This window comes from Camelus ferus, chromosome 15, assembly GCF_009834535.1.
Source record: "Camelus ferus isolate YT-003-E chromosome 15, BCGSAC_Cfer_1.0, whole genome shotgun sequence".
NCBI classification, from domain to species: domain Eukaryota; kingdom Metazoa; phylum Chordata; class Mammalia; order Artiodactyla; family Camelidae; genus Camelus; species Camelus ferus.
Window position 1 is genome coordinate 18,987,198 of NC_045710.1, and position 19,791 is coordinate 19,006,988.

At 39.3% G+C, this 19,791-nt stretch overlaps 2 protein-coding genes and 1 non-coding gene across 7 annotated transcripts in view; 2 read left to right on the forward strand and 1 right to left on the reverse strand.

Annotated features, from left to right (window-relative positions):
* Positions 1 to 6,403, reverse strand: part of FNDC4 (fibronectin type III domain containing 4) — a 48,455-nt gene extending 42,052 nt beyond the window's left edge. The window contains 2 exon segments of the mRNA XM_006189735.3: positions 4,179 to 4,266; positions 6,272 to 6,403. Coding sequence (XP_006189797.3) covers positions 4,179 to 4,266; positions 6,272 to 6,301 — 118 coding nt within the window. The 5' untranslated portion in view covers positions 6,302 to 6,403.
* The window catches only part of ZNF512 (zinc finger protein 512), a 31,885-nt gene continuing 18,376 nt past the window's right edge, over positions 6,283 to 19,791 (forward strand). For 2 of the 5 annotated variants that reach the window (XM_014563479.2, XM_014563481.2), the window contains exons 1-3: positions 6,283 to 6,412; positions 6,932 to 6,990; positions 18,479 to 18,663. In XM_014563479.2, the coding sequence (XP_014418965.1) occupies positions 6,383 to 6,412; positions 6,932 to 6,990; positions 18,479 to 18,663 (274 nt within the window). In that variant the 5' untranslated portion in view covers positions 6,283 to 6,382. The remainder of the gene's footprint in view (positions 6,413 to 6,931; positions 6,991 to 18,478; positions 18,664 to 19,791) is intronic. The other 3 variants (XM_014563480.2, XM_032497257.1, XM_006189737.3) reach the window with 3 other exon arrangements.
* On the forward strand, positions 12,461 to 12,532 carry TRNAA-AGC. Its single transcript has one exon. It is a non-coding gene; the product is annotated as a tRNA-Ala (tRNA).

Below are 19,791 nucleotides of genomic sequence, written 5' to 3' on the forward strand. Positions count from 1 at the left end.
CAGTTAAATGGTATGAAATCTCTGTTATTTTTACCAGAACAACTGCTTGAAGATATGAAGTCTGTGAAGATGAACAAAGAGCCATTGCTTTGTGATGCAAATTCTATGAAATTGATTTCAGACTCTGAGCTGAAGAACCTGAAATACAAAATGTTTGCACTAGAGCCATGTTTTCAAAAAGTGAAATCTGTGGACTTAAATCCAGGGCCACATCCTCAAGGTACAAATTCTGAGGAGTTTCCCTCACATCTTAGGCAGCACAGTGTAAGATCTGTGGTGTTTGCACCAGAGCCATGTCTTCAAGATGTGAAATCTCTGGAGTCAAAACCAGAGCCACAACCTCAAGATGTGAATTCTAAGAAATTGATTTCTTGCCTCAGGCAGAAATCTGTATTGTCTATATCAGAACCATGTTCACAAGATGGAAAACCTATGAAATCAAACCTATTGCTGCAACCTCAAAGTGTGAATTCTTTAGGGTCGTCATCATGCCTCAGGTCACAATGTGTAGACTCTGAGGTCTTTGCACCAGAGCCATGTTTTCAAGATGTAAAATCTGTAGAGTTGACACTAGGGTCCCAACAACAAGGTATGAATTGCCAAGAGGTGACTTTAGGATGGCAAGGTGTGAAATCAGTAGCATCGGCAACAGAGTCAACTAAGAAGTCTATAGCAGGACCAATGTTGACTAATGTCAAATTTTCAAATTTGTCTCCAGAATCACAGCAACAAGGTGTGAAATATTTAAAGTTTACTCCAGAACCAAAGTTGCAAAGCATAAAACATGTAAATTCATCTACAGGGTCTCTGCAGCAAGTTATAAAATCTGCAGAGTTAACAGCAGAGTCACTGTTTCAAAGAGCGAAATCTGAGGTTCTAACTCCAAGAACAAACTCTGAAATCACAGATTCCTCTGAGATAACCCCTAGGCCAGGGCATCAGTTTGTAGTACATGCAGAGATGATCCCAAAGCCAAGGCATCAAGTCCCTAAATCTGTGAATTTGATTTCAAAACCAATTTATCAAGTCAGAGATTCTTCAAAAATGGCACAAAAGTTGGCACATCAAGGCACAGAAACTGTAGAGAAATCTGTGAAGTTGACCCTGAAGCCAAAAGGTAAAGTCATGCAATCTTCAGGAATGCCTCTGAAGCTAGATCTTCAAGTACCAGAATCTGTTGATCTGACTCTAGTACTAAGGAATCAAGGTTCAAAATCCTTAGAATTAACCTCCAAGAAGGGCAATAAAATCCCAGAAACTCTGGAGTTGGTCTCTCAGTCAGGGCCTCAAGTTAAGGATTTGGGGGAGTTACATACAAGGCCACTGCAGCAAGTTGTGGAATCTGACAGGATGACCCCAGAGCCCAAGCATCACATTTCAGAAACTATGGGGTTGACCTTTAAAGCAAAGCTTCAAGGGGAAGAACTTCTTGGAAAGACCCCAAAGCTAATAAATAAAGCCACTGATGCAGAGAGATCTTCAAGGCCCTATCCTCCATCCCTAGAATCTGTGGAGGTGATCTCTGAGAAAAGACTGCAAAGGGAAGAGTCTGTAGTGTTGATTACAAAGTCATCACATGATGTCCCAGAATCTTCAGAGGTGACAGAAGGGCTAAGATATCACATTTCTGAATCTGCAGAGTTGACTTCTGAGACAGGACTGCAAGTAAACAAATGTAAGGAGTTGACCCCAAAGTCATGGTCTCATGTAGGATCTTCAGAGATAACATTAGGTTTAGGACATCAAACCCCAGAATCTATGGGTTTGACCTCTAAGCGATTCCTAAGGGGGAAATCTTTAGAGTTGCCCCCAAAGCAAACAGGTCAAATTGCGGGACGTGCAGAATCTACGGAGGTCACCGCTGAGACATGGCAGCAAGGGGAGGGATCAATGAGGCTAACACAATCGCAGAATAAAAGTATGAAATATTCAGAGACAGCCCCAGCACCACTGGGTCAAATTACAGAATTTACAAGGATTAGTCCAAAGCCACAAGATCAAGTCACAAAATCTACAAAGACACAGCTTCAAGTTGCTCAAGCAACAGGGGTAAACCCAGTAGCTCCCCCTAGAGTTGTTGAGTCTGTCAAAGTGACTCCTGGGCCACCACTTCAAGCTGTGAAGTCTGTGACATCATCATCAGGGCCAACCTCTCAAATGGTAGACTATGTTCACTTGACTCCAGAACTACAAAATGTGAGACTGCCAGAGTTTACCTCAGGGCTACGGAGGCAAAATGCAAAATCTAAGAAATTAATCACAGAACCAAAGCACCAAATGTTGGAAACGGATTTTACAGGGTTTAAAATAGTCCAGACTGTGGGGCCACCATTTGAAATTGTGAAATCTGAGGAATTAGCACTAGGGCCAGTTCCTCAGATTGCAGAACCAATAGGAGTAGCTCTAGGATTAGGGCACAATGTAGCAGATTGTTTGCATTTACACCTGAGGCCACATCTTCAGGAACCAGTAGAACCTGTAGAATTAACTCCAAAGCCAAATTCTGAAGTGAAATCTGTAGGATTAACCTCCCAGCCAACATCTCCATTCAAGGAACCTACAATGTTGACTCATGAACAAGGGCTTCAGGCTGTGAAATCTATAGGGATAAAATCAGGGCCTCAAGTCATTGAATCTGAGGATTTGAATCTAGGACAGGTGTATCAGAATAGGGAACCTGAGGACAGCTCATCAGGAGAAGAGTTACAAATACAGAATTTTTTCTCTAGGTTTCTACACAACTCTTCAAACTCACTCATCTCAAGTTCTGCCAGAACATCTGAATTAGGCCCTTGGGATTCTGAGATGTCAGAAGTGTCAAGATTGTTAGATATAAAAAATCTGGAGACAGATATTTTGCAGCCTGAGGAGTCTTTTATAGACCTTGCTATGATACAGTCTTCAACTCTTCCCTTGTCTTTTCATAACCAAACCTCTGATAAGATAGCTAACACTGTGAAAAGCCCAAATTCTGTGGTCCCAGGAGTAGATGTCATATCTAAGGAAAGGACTCAGAGGAAGCAGGTGGAGGAATCAGGGAGCTCACTCCAGAGTCTGTCTCAGCATCCACCACCAAACTGGAGATCACCATCTAGGACCTTCCAGGCAGGATCAGGGGCTCAAAGAGGCCTTACCTGGTCTGCCCTGGGCAGGCAACGGAATGTCTTAGAGAGTCACTCCTGGAGGCAGCGGCTACCTAGAAAATATCTCTCCAGTATGCTAACACTGGGGAATGTCTTGGGGACCACTATGGAAAGGAAGCTTTCTTCTCAAAAATCTTCAACAGAAAGAGCCACTACAGATACTTGTCAATCTATTCAGAATTTATTTGGGGTTCCAGCTGAACTGATGGAATTTTCCCAGAGCCTGCTTGAAAAGGGTCAAAGTACTATTTCTCAGCCTTCAGTGGTCAAAAACTACATTCAGAGACATACTTCATGCCATGGTCATGAGAAAAGAACAGCCTTAAGGATGTGGACGCGTGGCTCCATGTCCTCCATGATACAGCATTACTCTGGGACTAGAAAGCGAATAAAGAAAACAAACTCAAAGCCCAGTGATATATCCCAGGAAGTCATTCAGCACAAGCCTGTTTCATGTACAGGAAGTCAGCTTCCTGCCCCAGTAAAGTTAGAGTCTTCTTTCAACGTATTTTTTGCTAGGAGAGATCCTGTTCCAGTGGAAGAGATTAAGAACTCACGGAGTGGTTCACAGACAAGGACTTTTAAGTCCCAACACTCCCTCAAGCCAAGTAATCTTTCCCAGGCCAAGACTGACTTCTCAGAACAGTTCCAGCTGCTACAAGATCTACAGCTAAAAATAGCAGCAAAACTGTTAAGGAGTCAAATACCCCCCAATGTGCCACCACCTCTAGCTTCAGGTCTGGTCCTAAAATACCCTATCTGCCTACAGTGTGGTCGATGTTCAGGATTTAATTGCTGTCATAAATTACAGTCCACTTTTGGGCCTTACCTTCTTATCTACCCACAGCTTCACCTTGTAAGCACTCCTGAAGGCCATGGAGAGATTAGGTTGCATCTTGGCTTTAGGCTGCGAACTGGGAAAAGACCTCAAGTCCCAAAGTATCATAGAAGAGACAGATCTATCACACCAAGGAGCTCTAGATCACTATCATTAAGGAAAGCTAAAGTCTATAATAGAGTTTCCAAGAGTCCTACCTCTACAGTAGATTTCCATTCTGGGTCTTCCCAGTCTCCTGCTCCTGTACAAGTCCACATCAGGCGAAGGCAGCGTGGCAGCTCTGGCCTAGTGGGAAAGACAGAAGTTAGAGAGCCTGGACACTATGAATTCACTCAAGTTCACTCTCTACCAGAGAGTGACTCTGAAAGCAACCAGGATGAAAAATGGGCTAAAATGAGAACCAAAAAGACCCATGATTCAAAATATCCAATGAAAAGAATCCCCAAAGGAGTTAGAACACAAAACACAAAGTTCTACACAAATGGTAAAGCCATAATACAGAGTTCCTCCAGGGAATTTCCAGCCCAGTTAAGAAGGAAGAGGAGTGGAGCATCTCAGACAACTACCGCCTCTTTAAGAAGACAACCTAAGAAATCCTCCCAACCGAAATTCATTCAATTGCTTTTTCAGGGCCTGAAGCAGACATTGAAAATAGCACACAAAATTTTGGCTTCTGTTAGGCAGAAGCCTGAGGACAGGACAAGGCCAGACCATTTGTCAAGCAAAAATTACCTTCCAAAACAAAAAGCCAGAGACTATTGCTTATCAAGAGACATCGAAAGACACAGGATACCAACTGTCAAGCTAAGGCCAACAGACTCAATCACTAAGCAGGAGAGCACATTGTGGGGAGAAATAGACCAATTCAGATCAGCTCAACAACCAAAAAGAGACAGCTCTTTCCAACCCAGACCTATCCAACTGCCCAAGCCCATAGGTTCACAAAGAAGTACCACTCTCAAAACCACCTCAACGAGACAGCCTTTGGGTCCTGTTCAAAATGACAGTAGTAGCAGAGCTAAGAAAAACTTTTACAGAAATGAAATCTCTAGCCAGGAGTCCAAGAACTCCAAAACAGGAACCAGAGTTCATGCTGGAGGGAGAATCCTACTTGGTTCCCCTATGAAGAGAACCTCACACAGCCACCTTAAAGAGAAACCCACACACAAGGAACGACACCATCACAGCTTCTGTAGGGAAAGAACCTCATGTAATTCTTCTCAAAGGAGCCAATACAGTCCCTCTGAGAGGGGCCATCCCAGTCCCTCTGAGAGGGGCCATCCCAGCCTCTCTGAGAGGAGCCATCACAGTGCCTCTGAGAAGGGACATCGCAGTGCCTCTGAGAGGGGCCATCGCAGTGCCTCTGAGAGGAGCCGTCGCAGTGCCTCTGAGAGGAGGACATCGCAGTGCCTCTGAGAGGAGCCATCACAGTCTCTCAGAGAGGAGATGTCGCAGTCCTTCTGAGAGGAGATGTCGCAGTCCGTCTGAGAGAAGGTGTCGCACTCCCTCCGAGAGGAGCAATCGCAGCCTCTTTGAGAAACTCCGTCGCAGTGCCCCTGAGAGGAGAGGACATAGTGCTTCTGAGAGAAGACAGCACAGGCCCTCTGAGACGAGAAGACACAGTCACTCAGAGAGGAGCCACCACAGGCCCCCTAAGGAGAAACTCAAGCACAGCTCCCTCAGGGAGAGGCCCAGACATAGTCTGGCTAAAGATTTCATGAGTAACTCAAATACGTCTCCTGGCGACCACACCAGAAAACTCCAAGGCAGGGCAGGTTTGCAGGCCTAACGCTAGTAGATGGGAAGAGACCTGCCCCCGTTATTCATTGCCTCACTGAAATCTCCACCGAGCGGCCCTTTCCTGGCTTCTTTCCTGCTCAGCCTCGGCCTCCACTTCCCGCGCTCTCAGCGACAAAAGAGCTTCTACGTCTCTCTACCTGGGGGGAGGGAAGGCGGGAATGGATCTGTTATTCCCTAAGATAAATAAAAGGGCAATAACTGACCTCCCTGTGCCTCTACAAAGACTACTCGTCGTGCTGGATGGGATTGGAGTGGCAAGAGGGGTGGTGCAAACCGAGGGAATGAGACGGGGCGCGGGGCTCGGGGGGAGGCTCTGAAGCCAAGTTGAGGCTCCAAATCCCACCCCCAGCTTCCCGGGTCCCACAGTGCAACCCCGGGGCGGGGTCTCAAAGGAAGCGGGCCGCCGCGCGGATGGGGGGTGGGGGGCTCTCGTCACGTGACTCTCCCGGTCGCAGCCCCCTCGGAAGCAGCTAGGCGGAAGTAGACGTACGAGACCGAACTCGCGGCGCCGACTCCACATCCGGGAGCGGAGAGGAGAGCGGAAGTGGCGTTGGTCTGGCCGGAGCCCTTGGGTGAATTTGTTAGGCGTGGAGAGGGAGTGATGTCTTCGAGACTCGGTGCAGTGCCCGCCGTGAGTTTCTCGGTTTGACCGTTATGCCTTAGGGGTAGCGCTGGCGAGCTCGCCACACGCCGTCCCTCCCTTTTGTTTCCTGCTCAGTGTTGGTTTTATCTGAGCCCATCGTAGGCCCCACCCTTCTAGGTCAGATCTACCTGTCCCCTCTTTTTTCCTCCACTTTCTGCTGCCTGTTCCTCATCCCCTTGGACTCTGTTCCTCGTCGGATTGTCGTTAGTCTCTATTGCCTTTACATCCCCATTGCTTCCCATATCCGTTTCCTCCCTTTCCGCCTCCCTTTTAGAGCCTCTGTCTAGGACAAGGCTTTAAGAATGGGAGAAATGAAGGCTTTGGTGTTGTCACCTGCTTTGACCCTGTAGGAGGATGGGGCGGCACACTTTTCCTAAAAAGTCTTGCCGCCTTCCATTTGAGGTAGTAGCCCCGGGAGAACTTCGTTTCTCCTCATGGGAGGTTCTTCTTTTTGTGGTCAAGGTTCCGAAGTCCCTAGCATTCACTCATGTGCTTGCAATTTGCTAGACCCCGGGACCCCCATCCTTTAAGCAGCAGAGGAGCACGAGGATCGTGGGAGCTAAGAAGTAAGTGAGGTTTTCTGCGGTCTGTTTATAATTGTGTCGCCAGCACTGTCCAATAGCAATTCCTCTGTTTATGAAGATGTTCTGTATCCACACTGTCCCAAACTGTAGCCACTAGCCACGTATGGCTTTTGAGCGCTTGAAATGTGGCTAGTGTGACTAAGGAAGGAGTTTTTAATTGTCCTTAATTTTAATTAATTTAAATTTAAATAGCCACCTGTAGCTGGTGGCCATCTGATTGGAAGTGCAGGTCTAATCTTAGTGTGGGGAGGAAAACTTAGATTGCAAAAAAAAAAAAGTACGAATTATAATAGCATGAGACTCTGTAGCCCTGCATTTTTTTTTCAGACATCAAATATGTACTCATGAACACATTGATGAGCATGGGAAGGATTGGTTAAAATGACTGTAAGAAATCCTTGTATTTTCAAACTACTTGGCTTTAAGACTGGTTGGTTATATTGTATACTGCATGTGCTAAGCTTTTCGGTATTTGTTAATACAGAAAAGATTCTTGTTAATGAGATACTCATTGGTAGGGATTAATTCATTCATATAACATTTACTAAATATCTGCTGTGCCAGCTGTGTAGTAAGTTAGATATACAGAAATGAAAAACATAGAACTAGCAGTCTAACAAACCTAGGCAAGGAGATCAATACAATACAGTGTAATTAAATGTTTTTAAACAGGAATTTAATATAGCCATTGGGGAAAGGGATAGTTTGGAAGGAAGGGTTACCAGAGCAAATCACTCCTAAACAGACTTGAAAGTCAAAGAATTATGCAGTTAGCCAGAAGGGAAAGGTTTTTTTTCCTCCTTGAAGTAAGAACAGAATGTGAATGGGTAAAAGGATGTGATGGAATAGCAAGTGGGTAATTGTTAAGAAATGTAAAGATTAAGCAGGAGGGTATAGCTAAGTGGTAGAGTGCGTGCTTAGCATGCACAAGGTCCCAGATTCAATCCCCAGTACCTCCGTTAGGTAATAAATAATACATACATACATACCTAATTACCTAACTCCTCAAAAGAAATGTAAAGATTAATGGGCCCTCTTCTGTTAATCAGAATCAGAATCATGGGGGTCAGGGCATCAGAATCTTAATTTTTTATTTAATTTTTAAGTGGCCTCCTAGGAGATTGTGAAGTTTGAGAATCGGTGAGAAGTGAGACTAGAAGAGAGTAAAGGATGAAACCTTTATTTTTCAGAGAAAACATCAGTATTTAAGGATTGGGTAAAATAAAAGGAAGCTGCAAAGGATACTGAGATGAACTTAAAATATTTTTCCAATGAAATCTAAATATTTACACCTAGAGAATGAACTAGCGGCTCTTAAAAATTCCTGGTAGATCAGAAAGGAGTTGAAAGTAGTTTAAACTCTTCATCCTTATGATCAGAAGCTGAGACAGGAAGGTACAAATGTGGAAGGTGCCACAAACAACAAATTATTTTAAAGTAACTACAGTTATGATAATTATTGTTTGAGCCAAAGGCTTCTTCTTGTCATATTTATGGGAAGGGAAGTTTGAGATTAATCTGGTTTTTAACAAATAGTCAAATGCCCTGAGTTGATATGTAGTATAAAATACTTGAGAACTGTTTTTACTAAGTCCTTTAAAAATAAGAGACCTAGAGGGAGGGATTCCCTATCCACTTAGACTTAATTCCCAAGATGTTATTCATGCTGATCATATAAACTATTGATTTTTTTTTTAAACTATGCTTGGGCTTATTCATGAGAGGGGAAGTGGGTATATCTGAGTCCTACACCAAGAGTAAAGAAATTCCTATGAGGAGAGTTTCCTAAAAGGAGTCACATGGGACTTGACTCTTAATGGCCTGTTGATTCTATCCAGTCTTTCTAGTAGAGATTGTTCCCATTTGTTTGGGATGGTGGGTTTTAGCCCTAGAGTACTGCCAATTCCCATTAAAATTTTTAAAAATATTTTTATGAGGTATAATTGAAGTACAGTAGACTGCATATATTTAAAGTAGGTAATATCATCAGCTTTGACATATGTAAGTACCCATGAAACCACCATCAAGATAACATTTCCATGTCTCCCAGAAGTTATTTTGTGTCTCTTTGCAATCCATCCCTCCCTCTACTCCTATCCCCAAACATCCACTGACCTGTTTTCTGTCACTGTACAGTGGTTAGCATGTTCTGGGATTTTATGTAAATGAAATCAGATAGTGTGTCCTCTTTTTGCATGATTTCTTTCACTCAGAATAATGATTTTGAATAAAAATAGTTTTTATTGCTGAATAGGATTCCATTATGGATACCATAATTTGTTTAGCCATCTACCTTGAGAGACATTTGGGTTATTTTTAATGTGGGGATATTACAATAAAGCTGCTTTTTCATGTGTAAGTCTCTGTGTGGAAAAATGTTTTTGTTTCTCTTTTTTTATTTGTTTTTTCATTTTTCAGTTTTATTAGGTAGAATTGTCAGAGTTTGACTGCTATATAGTATATTGCATATGAACACATATACACAGTTTTTTGCACATATTTAAAAAAATTTACATATATGTACTATTCATTGTTTCTAAGAATGTTTAGAGCTTTAGTTTTTTAAACTTACATAGTTACCAAAGGAATAAAGCCAACCACAAAATAAGAATTAATTCAAAAAGATACATACACCCTTCTATTAACAGCAATTATTTATAATTATTATAAATTTATAATTGCCAAGATATAGAAGCATCCTAAGTGCACATCAATAGATGAATAGATAAAGAAGATGCAGCACATATATGTAATGGAGTACAACTCACCCATAAGAAAGAAGGATATTTTGCCATTTGCGGCTCTTCATTCTCTTTATATTTTTTTTTCACTTCAAAATCCAGAATTTTATAACTGACATAAACATTTCCATTGCATCAAAGACAACAAAATACCTAGAAATAAACCTAACCAAGGAGGTTACCTATAACCTGAAAACTGTAAAACACTAATGAAGGAAATTGAAGATGATACAAAGAAATGGAAAGATATCTTGTGCCCTTGGGTTGAAAGAATCAACATTATCAAAATGGCTGTATTACCCAAAGCAATCTACATATCCAATGCAACCCCTGTCGAAATATTCACAACATTTTTCACAGAACTAGAACAAACAATTCCAAAATTTATATGGAACCATAAAAGACCCCAAACTGCCAAAGCAATCTTTTGTAGGTCTTCTTTTTTTTTTCCCTCCTCTCTTTCTTCTTTTTGTTCTCTTATGGTTTGATGACTAGAGAAGTTCATTTAATATTTGTTGTAAAGCTGATTTGGTGGTACTGAAATCTTTTTAGCTTTTATTTATCAGTGAAGCTTTTGATTTCTCCATGAAATCTGAACGAAAGCCTTGCTGGATAGAGTATTCTTGGTTGTAAGTTTTTACCGTTCACCACTTGAAATATATCATGCCACTCCCTTCTGACCTGTAGAGTTTCTGCTGAAAAATCAGCTGATAACCTTATGGGTGTCCCCTTGTATGTTATTTGCTGCTTTTCTCTTGCTAATTTTAATATTTTCTCCTTATCTTTAATTTTTGTCAGTTTGATTACTATGTACCTTTGTGTGTTCTTATTTCAGTTCATCCTGTGTGGAACTCTGTGTGCATCCTGGACCTGGGTGACTTTCCTTTCCCAAATTGGGGAAGTTTTCAGTTATTATCACTCCAAACATTTTCTCAGGTTCTTTCTCTCTTCTCTTTCTGGGACCCCTATAATGTGAATATTAGTGTGCTTCATGTTGTCCTAGAGTTCTATCAAACTATCCTCATTTCTTTTCATTCTTTTTTCTTTTTTCTGTTCTGCAGTAGTGATTTCCATTAATCTGTCTTCTACCTCATTGATCCATTCTTCTGCCTCATTTAGTCTATTCTTGGTTCCTTCTAGTGTGTTATTCATTTCAGTGATTTTATTCTTCAACTCTGTTTAGGTATTCTTTATATTTTCCAACTCTCTTCTGAAAACTTTGCTCTGTGCATTTATACTCCTCTTGAGTTCACTGAACATCTTCACCATCATTACTTTAAACTCTTACTCAGATAAATTGCCTATCTCCTCATCACTTATTTCTTCTTCTGGGATTTTATCTTGTGCCTTTGCCTGGAAGGTATTCCTCTGCTGCCTCATATTATCTGTCTTTCTATTTGTATTTTTAGGTAGGTTAGTTATGTTTCTCAACCTTTGAGGGGTGGCCCTCTTTGGGAGACATCCTATGTGTCCCAGCAGTACACTCCTCTCTTGTTACCCAAGGGCCAGGGTCCAGCCTGTCCCAGTCTGTCCTGTGTTTGTGGATTCTTTCCACAGGCTTTGGGATTGTTATTTTCTTATTTCTGGTATCTGCCCCTGGTGGATAAGGCTGGACTAGAGGATTATGCAGGTTTCCTGGCAGGAGGAGCCGGTGCCTGCCCACTGCTGGGTGAAGCTTGGTCCTGGACCTCTGGTGGGTAGGGCCATGTCTAGAAGTTTGTGGCTCAGAAGGTCTGCTGATGGGTGGGGCTGTGTTCATAGCCAGTATGTTGTTTGGCCCAAGGCTTCCCTTCAGGCTGTTGGGTGGGGCTAGGTCTTGGTGCTAATGATCCAATCAAGATGTCAGCCTCTAGGAAAGCTCATGTAGATTAACACTCCAGGAATGTCTGTCACCAGCTTTTATGTCCCCTGGGTGACCTTCCAAAACCAGCAGGCAGGCCTGGCCCAGGTTCCTATGAAATCGCTGCCTCTGCCCTCGGACCTGGTGCATGCGAGTTTCTGTGTACGCTTCCTAAGAGAATGAGGTGTCTGTTGCCCCCAATCCCATGGGGCTCCTGGAGTTAAGCTCTGCTGGTCTTCAAAACCAGATGTCCTGGGGGCTCCTCCTCCTCCCAAGGCTGGAACCCTGGGCTAGAGAGCCGGAAGAGGGGCTTAGAACTCTCACTTCTGTGGGAGGGCCTCTGCGACTTAACTATTCTTCAGCTTGTGAATTGCGCATCTCTAGGGTATGGAGCCTGATTATATCATGAGCACACTGCCTCCTACTGTCCTGCTGAGGTTCCCTCTTTATGTTTCCAGTTGAAGAAGATCTTTTTTGCTAGGTTCCAGTCTTTTTCTCAATGGTTGTTATCAGTCAGTTGTGGTTTCATTGTCTGTTTTTCTCTTTATTAATACCTAACACAGTATTTATTTACTAGGATGGTGTTTACCATCTTAGGTTGCTTGCGTCATATGTCAGGAGTATGTTTAACTTTTTAAGAAATTGTCTGTTTTCCAAATTGCTGGTATTTTATATTTCTAGTGTATGAGAGTAAGTCTCTAATTTTAGCTTAAATGGATATATTGTGGTATTTCATTGTGGTTTTAATTTTCATTTTCCTGATGAGTAATGGTGTAGAACATCTGTTTGTATGCTTATTAGCCATTCATATATCTTATTTTGTCAAGTGTCTATGTCTTTTGCCCACGTTAAAAAAAAATTGGGGGCTGGGGAGGGTATAGCTCAGTGGTAGAGTGCATGTCTAGCATGCATGAGGTCCTGGGTTCAACTCCCAGTACCTTCATTAAAAAAAAAAACCCTTATTACCCATCCCAAATAGGGTTTTGTCTCATTATTGAATTGTATTATTTAATTAAAAAATTTTTTTCTGAATACAATTCCTTTGTCTGATATGTGTCTTGAATATTTCTGCAAGTTCATGGTTTGCATTTTACTTTCTTAATGGTGTTTTTAGAAGAGCAAAGATTTTAAATTTACCATTAAAAGTGATAAAATTTAATTTTTTTCATTAATGTTTCATGCTTTTTATATTTAAGAAAACTTTGCCATCCCTAATTGCAAATATTTTCTCCTATGTTTTCTTTTATAAGTTTTATGGGTTTTACATTCAGGTCTATGGCTCATTCAGAGTTAATTTTTGTGCATGGTACGTTATAAAGGTCAATTTAATTTCTTTCCATTTGTACATCCAGTTGTTGAAAAGACTATTCTTTCCCTATTCAGTTGCCTTGCTGCCTTTGTCAAAAATCAATTGAATACGTGTGGGTCTGTTTCTTTTTCACTTTCCTTACTTTGTTTCATCGATGTATGCATCTATCTTTTTTTTGCCAATACTGAGCTGTCTTGATACTGTAGCATTAGAGTAAGTCTTGAAGTCAGATAAAGTCATCTAATTTTGTTGCTTTTTCAAAATTATTTCAGCTATTCTATTTTCTTTGCCTCTTTATATAAATTCTACAATCAGTTTGTCAGTTTCTATAAAAAGAAACATGCTAGAGTATTGATTGGTATTATATTGAATCTATAGATCAGTTTAAGGAGAATTGCCATTTTGACAGTATTGAGTTTTCTGATTTATATGCACATTATATTTTTCCGCTTATCTAGGGCTTTACTTTCTCCCACTAATGTGTTGTAGTTTTCACTGTAAAAGTCTTGGATGTCTTTTGTTAGATTTGTTCGTAGATTCCTAGATTTGCTCCTAGATTCCTGTATTATTTGTTACTGTAAGTGCTATTATTTTTATAAGTTCATTTTCTACTTGTTTGTTGTTAGTGTCTAAGAATACAGTTGATTTTTGTGTTTTAACTTTGTATCCTGCCACTTGCTAAATTCATTTTTAGTTCTAGTAATTATTTCACATATTTCCTGAGATTATCTTTGTAAACAAACTGCAAAAAATCTGTAAAAAAAAAACTGCAAGTAGGGGCAGTTTTACTTTTTTCCTTCTGCTCTTTATGTCTCCAGTTTCTTCTTATGTCAATTTTGTAAGTTGTGTTTTTTAAGAAATTTGTTTACCTTAATTTGTCAATTTATTGGCATAAAGTTGTTCAAAATATTCTCTTAACTATTTTAATGTCTGTCTGCATAATGTGTAATGATAACCCTTCTTTCATTTCTTTTTTTAATGAGTGATGTTGAATAGAAATCTTCTCTGTAGAAGAATTCCAAATAGTTGCTGTAGATACTCAACCATTCATTAAGTAGGTGGTGCTAACTCCCCTCTCCTGAAGTGTGGGTGCCACATAGTGACTTCGTCTGGTAGGGCTGTGTCCTGGGTCGCTGTCTCTCGGGACTCAGACTTAAGTGAGTCTGTTTCATTTCATGGCTGAACATATTCAAACGGCCTCAGACAGCGGGCTGGGAGCGTCCTCCTCCGGTGGACACACAGGCCACGTGGTCCAGGAGCCGCCATCGTGCCGCCTGCTCCTTCCTGAGGAAAACCCCCTCTTTCATTTCTTACATTGATTATTTGTAGTATCTTTGGTATCTTTTTTTCTTGATCAGTCTAGCTACGGGGTTGTCAATTTTGCGATCTTTTTGAAGAAACAGGTCTTCTCTAATGGCTGTTTCCTAATTTATGAATTTTTCCTTTTTATTATGTTGTCTCTATTCTTTGGGCTTACTTTGCTCTTCTTTTTAAGGTATCTTAATATGAAATCTCAAGTCATTGATTTTAGCTCTCTTCTAAGATAAGCATTTAGAGCGTAAAGTTTCCCTCTATGTACTGCTTTAGTTGCATTCCACAAATTTTGGTATGTGTATTTTGGTTGTTATTCACTTAAAATATTTTCCAGTTTCCCTTGGGACTTCATTTTTGACCCATGAATTACTTAGAAATAGATTGTTTAATTTCCAGATTTATTTTTTATTTTAGATACCTTATTGTTTTTGATTTCTAATTTAATTCTGATGTGGTTAGAGAATACATTATGTATTTATGTATTTATTTATTTATGTTGGAGGGGATGTAACTTATTTATTTATTTTTAATTTTTTAATTTTTTTAGTGGCGGTACTGGAGATTGAACCCAGGACCTTGTGCATACTCTTTACCACGCACTCTACCACTTGAGCTATATCCTCCCCCCTAGAGAATACATTATGATTTTCATCTTTTTAAGAGTAAAGTTAATAGCCCAGTATATGATCTATCTTGTGAGTGTACAGTGTGCACTTAATGTGTATCTTCTCATGTTGGATGCAGTGTTCTGTAAATGTCAACTAAAGCGAGGTGGCTAATAGTGCAATTCAGATCTTCTTTGTCTTCACTGAATTTCTGTCTAGTTTTATCAGTTCCAGAAAGGAGACCTTAAAATTTCTGCTAAGATTGTAAAATTGTCTGTCTTTCCCTTTCTAGCAATCTTGCTTTGTGTACTTTGAGCCTCTGTTGTTAGACACATGCAATGAGTAATTGTCTTCCTGATGATTTGTTACTTTTACTATTATGAAGTGTCCCATTTTATCTCTGGTAATACTGTTTGTCTTGAAGTCTATTTTATCTGATATTAAAATAGCCACTCCAGCCTTCTTGTATTTGCTGATGGCATGGTATGATTTTTTTCATCCCTTTACTTCTAGTCTACATATGTGTTTATATTTAAAGTGTGCCTCTTGTAAGCAGCATATACCAGGATTTTTTTTTTTTTTTATTCACGCTGTCAATCTCTGACTTTTAACTTTAGTATTTAGACCATAAACATTTAAATTAATTATTGGTATGGTTGGATTTAGGTCTACCATTTTATTATTTGTTTTCTGTATTTTGTTCCTCTGTACCTTCTTTTGGATTATTTGAATGTTTAGCATCCCATTTTAATTTATCCATTTGTTTTTGACGCTCTCTCCCTCTCTCTTCAGGGGTGAGGGGAATGTTTCATAGTGGTTGCTCTAGGAATTACAGTGTACATATCTATCCTTTCATAGTCTACTTAGAATTAATATCCTACCACTTTGCTTAAATATAGAAGCCTCACAACCACATAGATTACTTTAACCCCCTATCTGCTGACCATTAAGTTATAGCTGTCATATTACATCTTATATATTGAAAATCTTACCAGATAATGTTAAATTTTTGCTTTAAAAAGTTTTTAATATTTACCCAGCTGTTTACCATTTTTCTTGCTCTTTCTTCATTCTTTTTTTTTCCAATTTTTTTTTTTAATGGGGGAAGTAATTAGGTTTATTTATTTATTTATTTAAGTGGTGGTACTGGGGATTGAACCCAGGACCTCTTGTATGCTAAGCATGTGCTCTACCACTGAGCTATACCCTACCCCTCTTTCTTCATTCTTAAAAACCCAAATTTCACTCTGGTGTCATTTTCCCTTCAGCTGGAATTATTTCCCTTAGAATTTTTCATAGAGCAAATCTTCTGACAACAAATCTTAGTTTTACTTCATCTGAAGTAAAGAGTATTTTCACTGAATATGGAATTTTGAATTGGTGAATTTCTTCTCTCAGGATTTTAAAGATGTTATTATTCTGTCTTCTGTCTTGGCTTCTTTTGAGAAATTCATGATCATTTGAATCATTGTTCCATGTATGTAATATGTTATATTTTTTTCTAACTGCTTTTTGTTTTAATCTTCAGTTTTGAACAGTTTCATTAAGATATATCTAGATATGGTTTTCTTTGAGTTTATACTGTTGAGTGTTGAGCTCTTTCAATCTATAAAGGTAAATCTTTCATTAAATTTGGAAGATATTTACACCATTATTTTTTTTTTCAAAATTTTTTTCTGCTTTAGTCCCTCTTTCTTCTTATTCTGCAGTTACAACTACATTTAAGTTAGATCTTTTGATATTGACCCATAGGTTGTTGGGGCTGTGTTGACTGTTTTACAGTCTTTTTTGCTTTTTGTTCTTCAGATTGGGTAATTTCTATTGATCTGTCTTCAGATTCACTGATTCTTTCCTCTTTCATCTCTGTTCTGTTACTAGCCCATCCAGTGAATTTTTATTTCAGTCCTAAAGTTTAATTTGGTTCTTTTTTATGGTTTCTGTTTTTCTGCTGATAAGTCCTACATTTTCCTTCATTTCAAGTGTGTTTTTCTTTATATCATGAAGCATAGTTATAATAGTTGCTTTAAAGTCTTTGCTAGTTCCAACATCTGCATCATCTTGGGTTGACATTTGTTTATCATCTGTCCTGTGAGAGTTCCTCACATTTTCCTGGTTGTTGTATACTACATAATTTTGGAATTTATTCTCAAGATTATGAATGTTATTTGTGTAGACTGTGGGTCTTTTCAGAATCTTCTGGGGGAATGTTGCTGTTTTTATTTTAGCAGATAACCTGTTTAGGTTCAGACCATAAGTTCTAACCTGCTTTCTAAGGGCATTGGTTCAATCTCAGCCTTTATTTGAGTCTATTTTAATGATGGTTTAGGTCTACCTTGTACAAATCATAAGTCCCTGTTACCATTTTCATCCCTTCCTCCCGGAGACAACCATACTAACAAATTTGAAATTTTCCTTAAATATTTATGGTCCTTGTAAAATAGCTAGTGCTATTTACATTTATATTTGTTTTTAATTTACTGAATTGACATTGTACTATAAATCTTCTGTTTCTTTTTTCATTCTAAATACGCTTTTTAGTTATGTTCATATCTCTAGATGTGTAGAAATAGTTTATGGCTTCTAACAACTAGTATTTCATAGTAGGTAGGCATCTATCATATTTTACTTTCATTTTTCCCTAAGAATGGTCACCTGTGTTACTTCCATATCCCTGCTACCACAAACCTCCATATGTAATTCTTACCAGCTCTACCTTTAAAGTGTTGTCTTGAATCTGTCAATTTATCAGCTCTACTACGAAACCTTAGTTCAAGTTCAAGCTTTCATTATCTCTTATTCATACTGTTTCAACAAGCTGCTAACTCTTCTTTCATTCACTCTTCCTCCACGGGTCGGTCATCTTTCATGTAGCATCCAGAGTGACCTTTCTAAACTGTAAATCTAAGGCAGCCCTCACTCACATGGTTAGTTAGCTGGAAAAGGGATGTCTCAGAGATCGTTGGACTACACTTTGAGAACTGACGCTCTACTGCATCTTGAACCACCTAGAAGATACTTTTTAGCTACTCAGCAATATTTGTCAACTACATATTGACTGGTCCTAGATTTGGGAATTTGGATCAGCTATATAACAGACTTCTGGCCAGTTCAACTCAAACAAGGTGGCACCCTTCCTTTAGCTATGGGATCTAAGTAGCATTGTTGCCTACGTAAGACGGGGTGCCCTGATATCAAGATTTAGGGAGGAGGCTCAGGAAAAGGAAGATGGATCAGACTAGAGCCTACAAACTATGCTCTTCCTTCTTTATTCTCAGAGATACTATTCAGTTACTGTTCCTCTGCCAGAGATATAGAGAGGCCTGGAAATACCTGGTTACAGATCCAGGGGATCATCTGAAGGGTCATGGAACACCCTATTGCTTTGATGAATTTAGGAAGGAATGCCTACTTGGGCTACAGAGTGATCATTTATGTGGACTGCTTACTCTTTCTGATTACAATGGAGTATAATAATTATATATATTGTGTTAGAGCAATTGTTTTAATTGTTAGAAAATTGCTATCTAAATTCTATTTTTATTATCAAGCTTCCTAGTTTTTTGCACAGGTTACCAACTTGGTTATCTTTTTGTAATACAATTAACAGGAACTTTACTCCAGACCCTCTTTTGCAGTATATATCTTTGTGTCATATTAATAGCAGGACCCAGTGTTCCATAAAGGATAATAGTTTCCAGTACACTATCCCTCACGATGATTCCTTAAGCGGTTCATCATCCGCCTCTTCGTGTGAACCAGTGAGTGATTTTCCGGCATCCTTCCGAAAATCTACCTACTGGATGAAGATGAGAAGGATCAAGCCAGCTGCTACTTCCCATGTTGAAGGTATCAGAATCTTATTCCAAAGACAGAAAACTCTCTAAAGTTCTATTTTGAGGTAGCTGTTGTAAATGGCTTTTAAAGCATTAAGTACCACATACATGTTTCATATTAATGATTGAAATTTTTTAAAGATGTTAAGCTATCATATACTGTTAACTTCATGAATGGTCCCTCTATTTTACCTAGTGAAATTCTGCTGATCTCACTCCTCTAGGTTATACTGGTATCAGCTTTACCTCTTCGTATGAATTGAGCTTTCTTTCCTGTTGTTCTAGTTTGATCCTCTGTTGAGGGTCTAGGGACTGGTGTAAGGGATATTCTGAGTAGAGTTATCTTAGTGGTCATAGTCTCAGGGGTTCTTAGTAGCCTATGTCTTTTTTTTTTCCCCACATGACAGAGAGTCGTTACTTTTAAATGATTATCAGTACACCAAGTAATAACATGTAACAAATTCTTGAATTCTGTCATCTAGTAATTTTGATTAAGAGACATTAAAAGCAGCCCAAACAATTGTACTGGTACTCACTGTTCTAACTCTTAGCCAGAAAGGACTATTTTAAGGCTGGCTGCTGCTTCACATAGGTTACAAATAAGTATTTGCTACTTTTTCATAGATAAAGCCCCTGACCTTCAAGAAAGCTTTAGGGGAAAAAAATTTTTTTAATCCCTTTCTTTCATAGGAAAAAAATTTTTTTACACTGTATCTAAGAAAGAAAAAGTCAGTATTGATATATATGCTGCTTGAGCGAAAAGGCATAGGAAAACAACATATATCCCATTAAATTTCTAAGAAATATGAGGTAAAAAGAAATCTTTGGATAAGCTCTAAGTTTGTACAAAGAAGCTAGATTTGCTATTCTGCAAAAAGTGAAGGAACCAACTACATAATATACAGAAATAATTTAATGCCTTTCCACAAGAATATAACTCAAGTCTTGCTAAGGCTTCACATTCCATGAAGGCATTGAAAATGCCAACCATGGAACAGGTGCTTCTGTCTTCCTCCTCTACCTGCTTATGTGGTAGTTTTTACGGTTTTCAAGCCGGATGTCACAAAGTAGCCTTATATCTTGAACTGTTTTTCTGCTTCAGTGTTAGCCTCAAATCAGGATTAAACAAATCACACTGCTT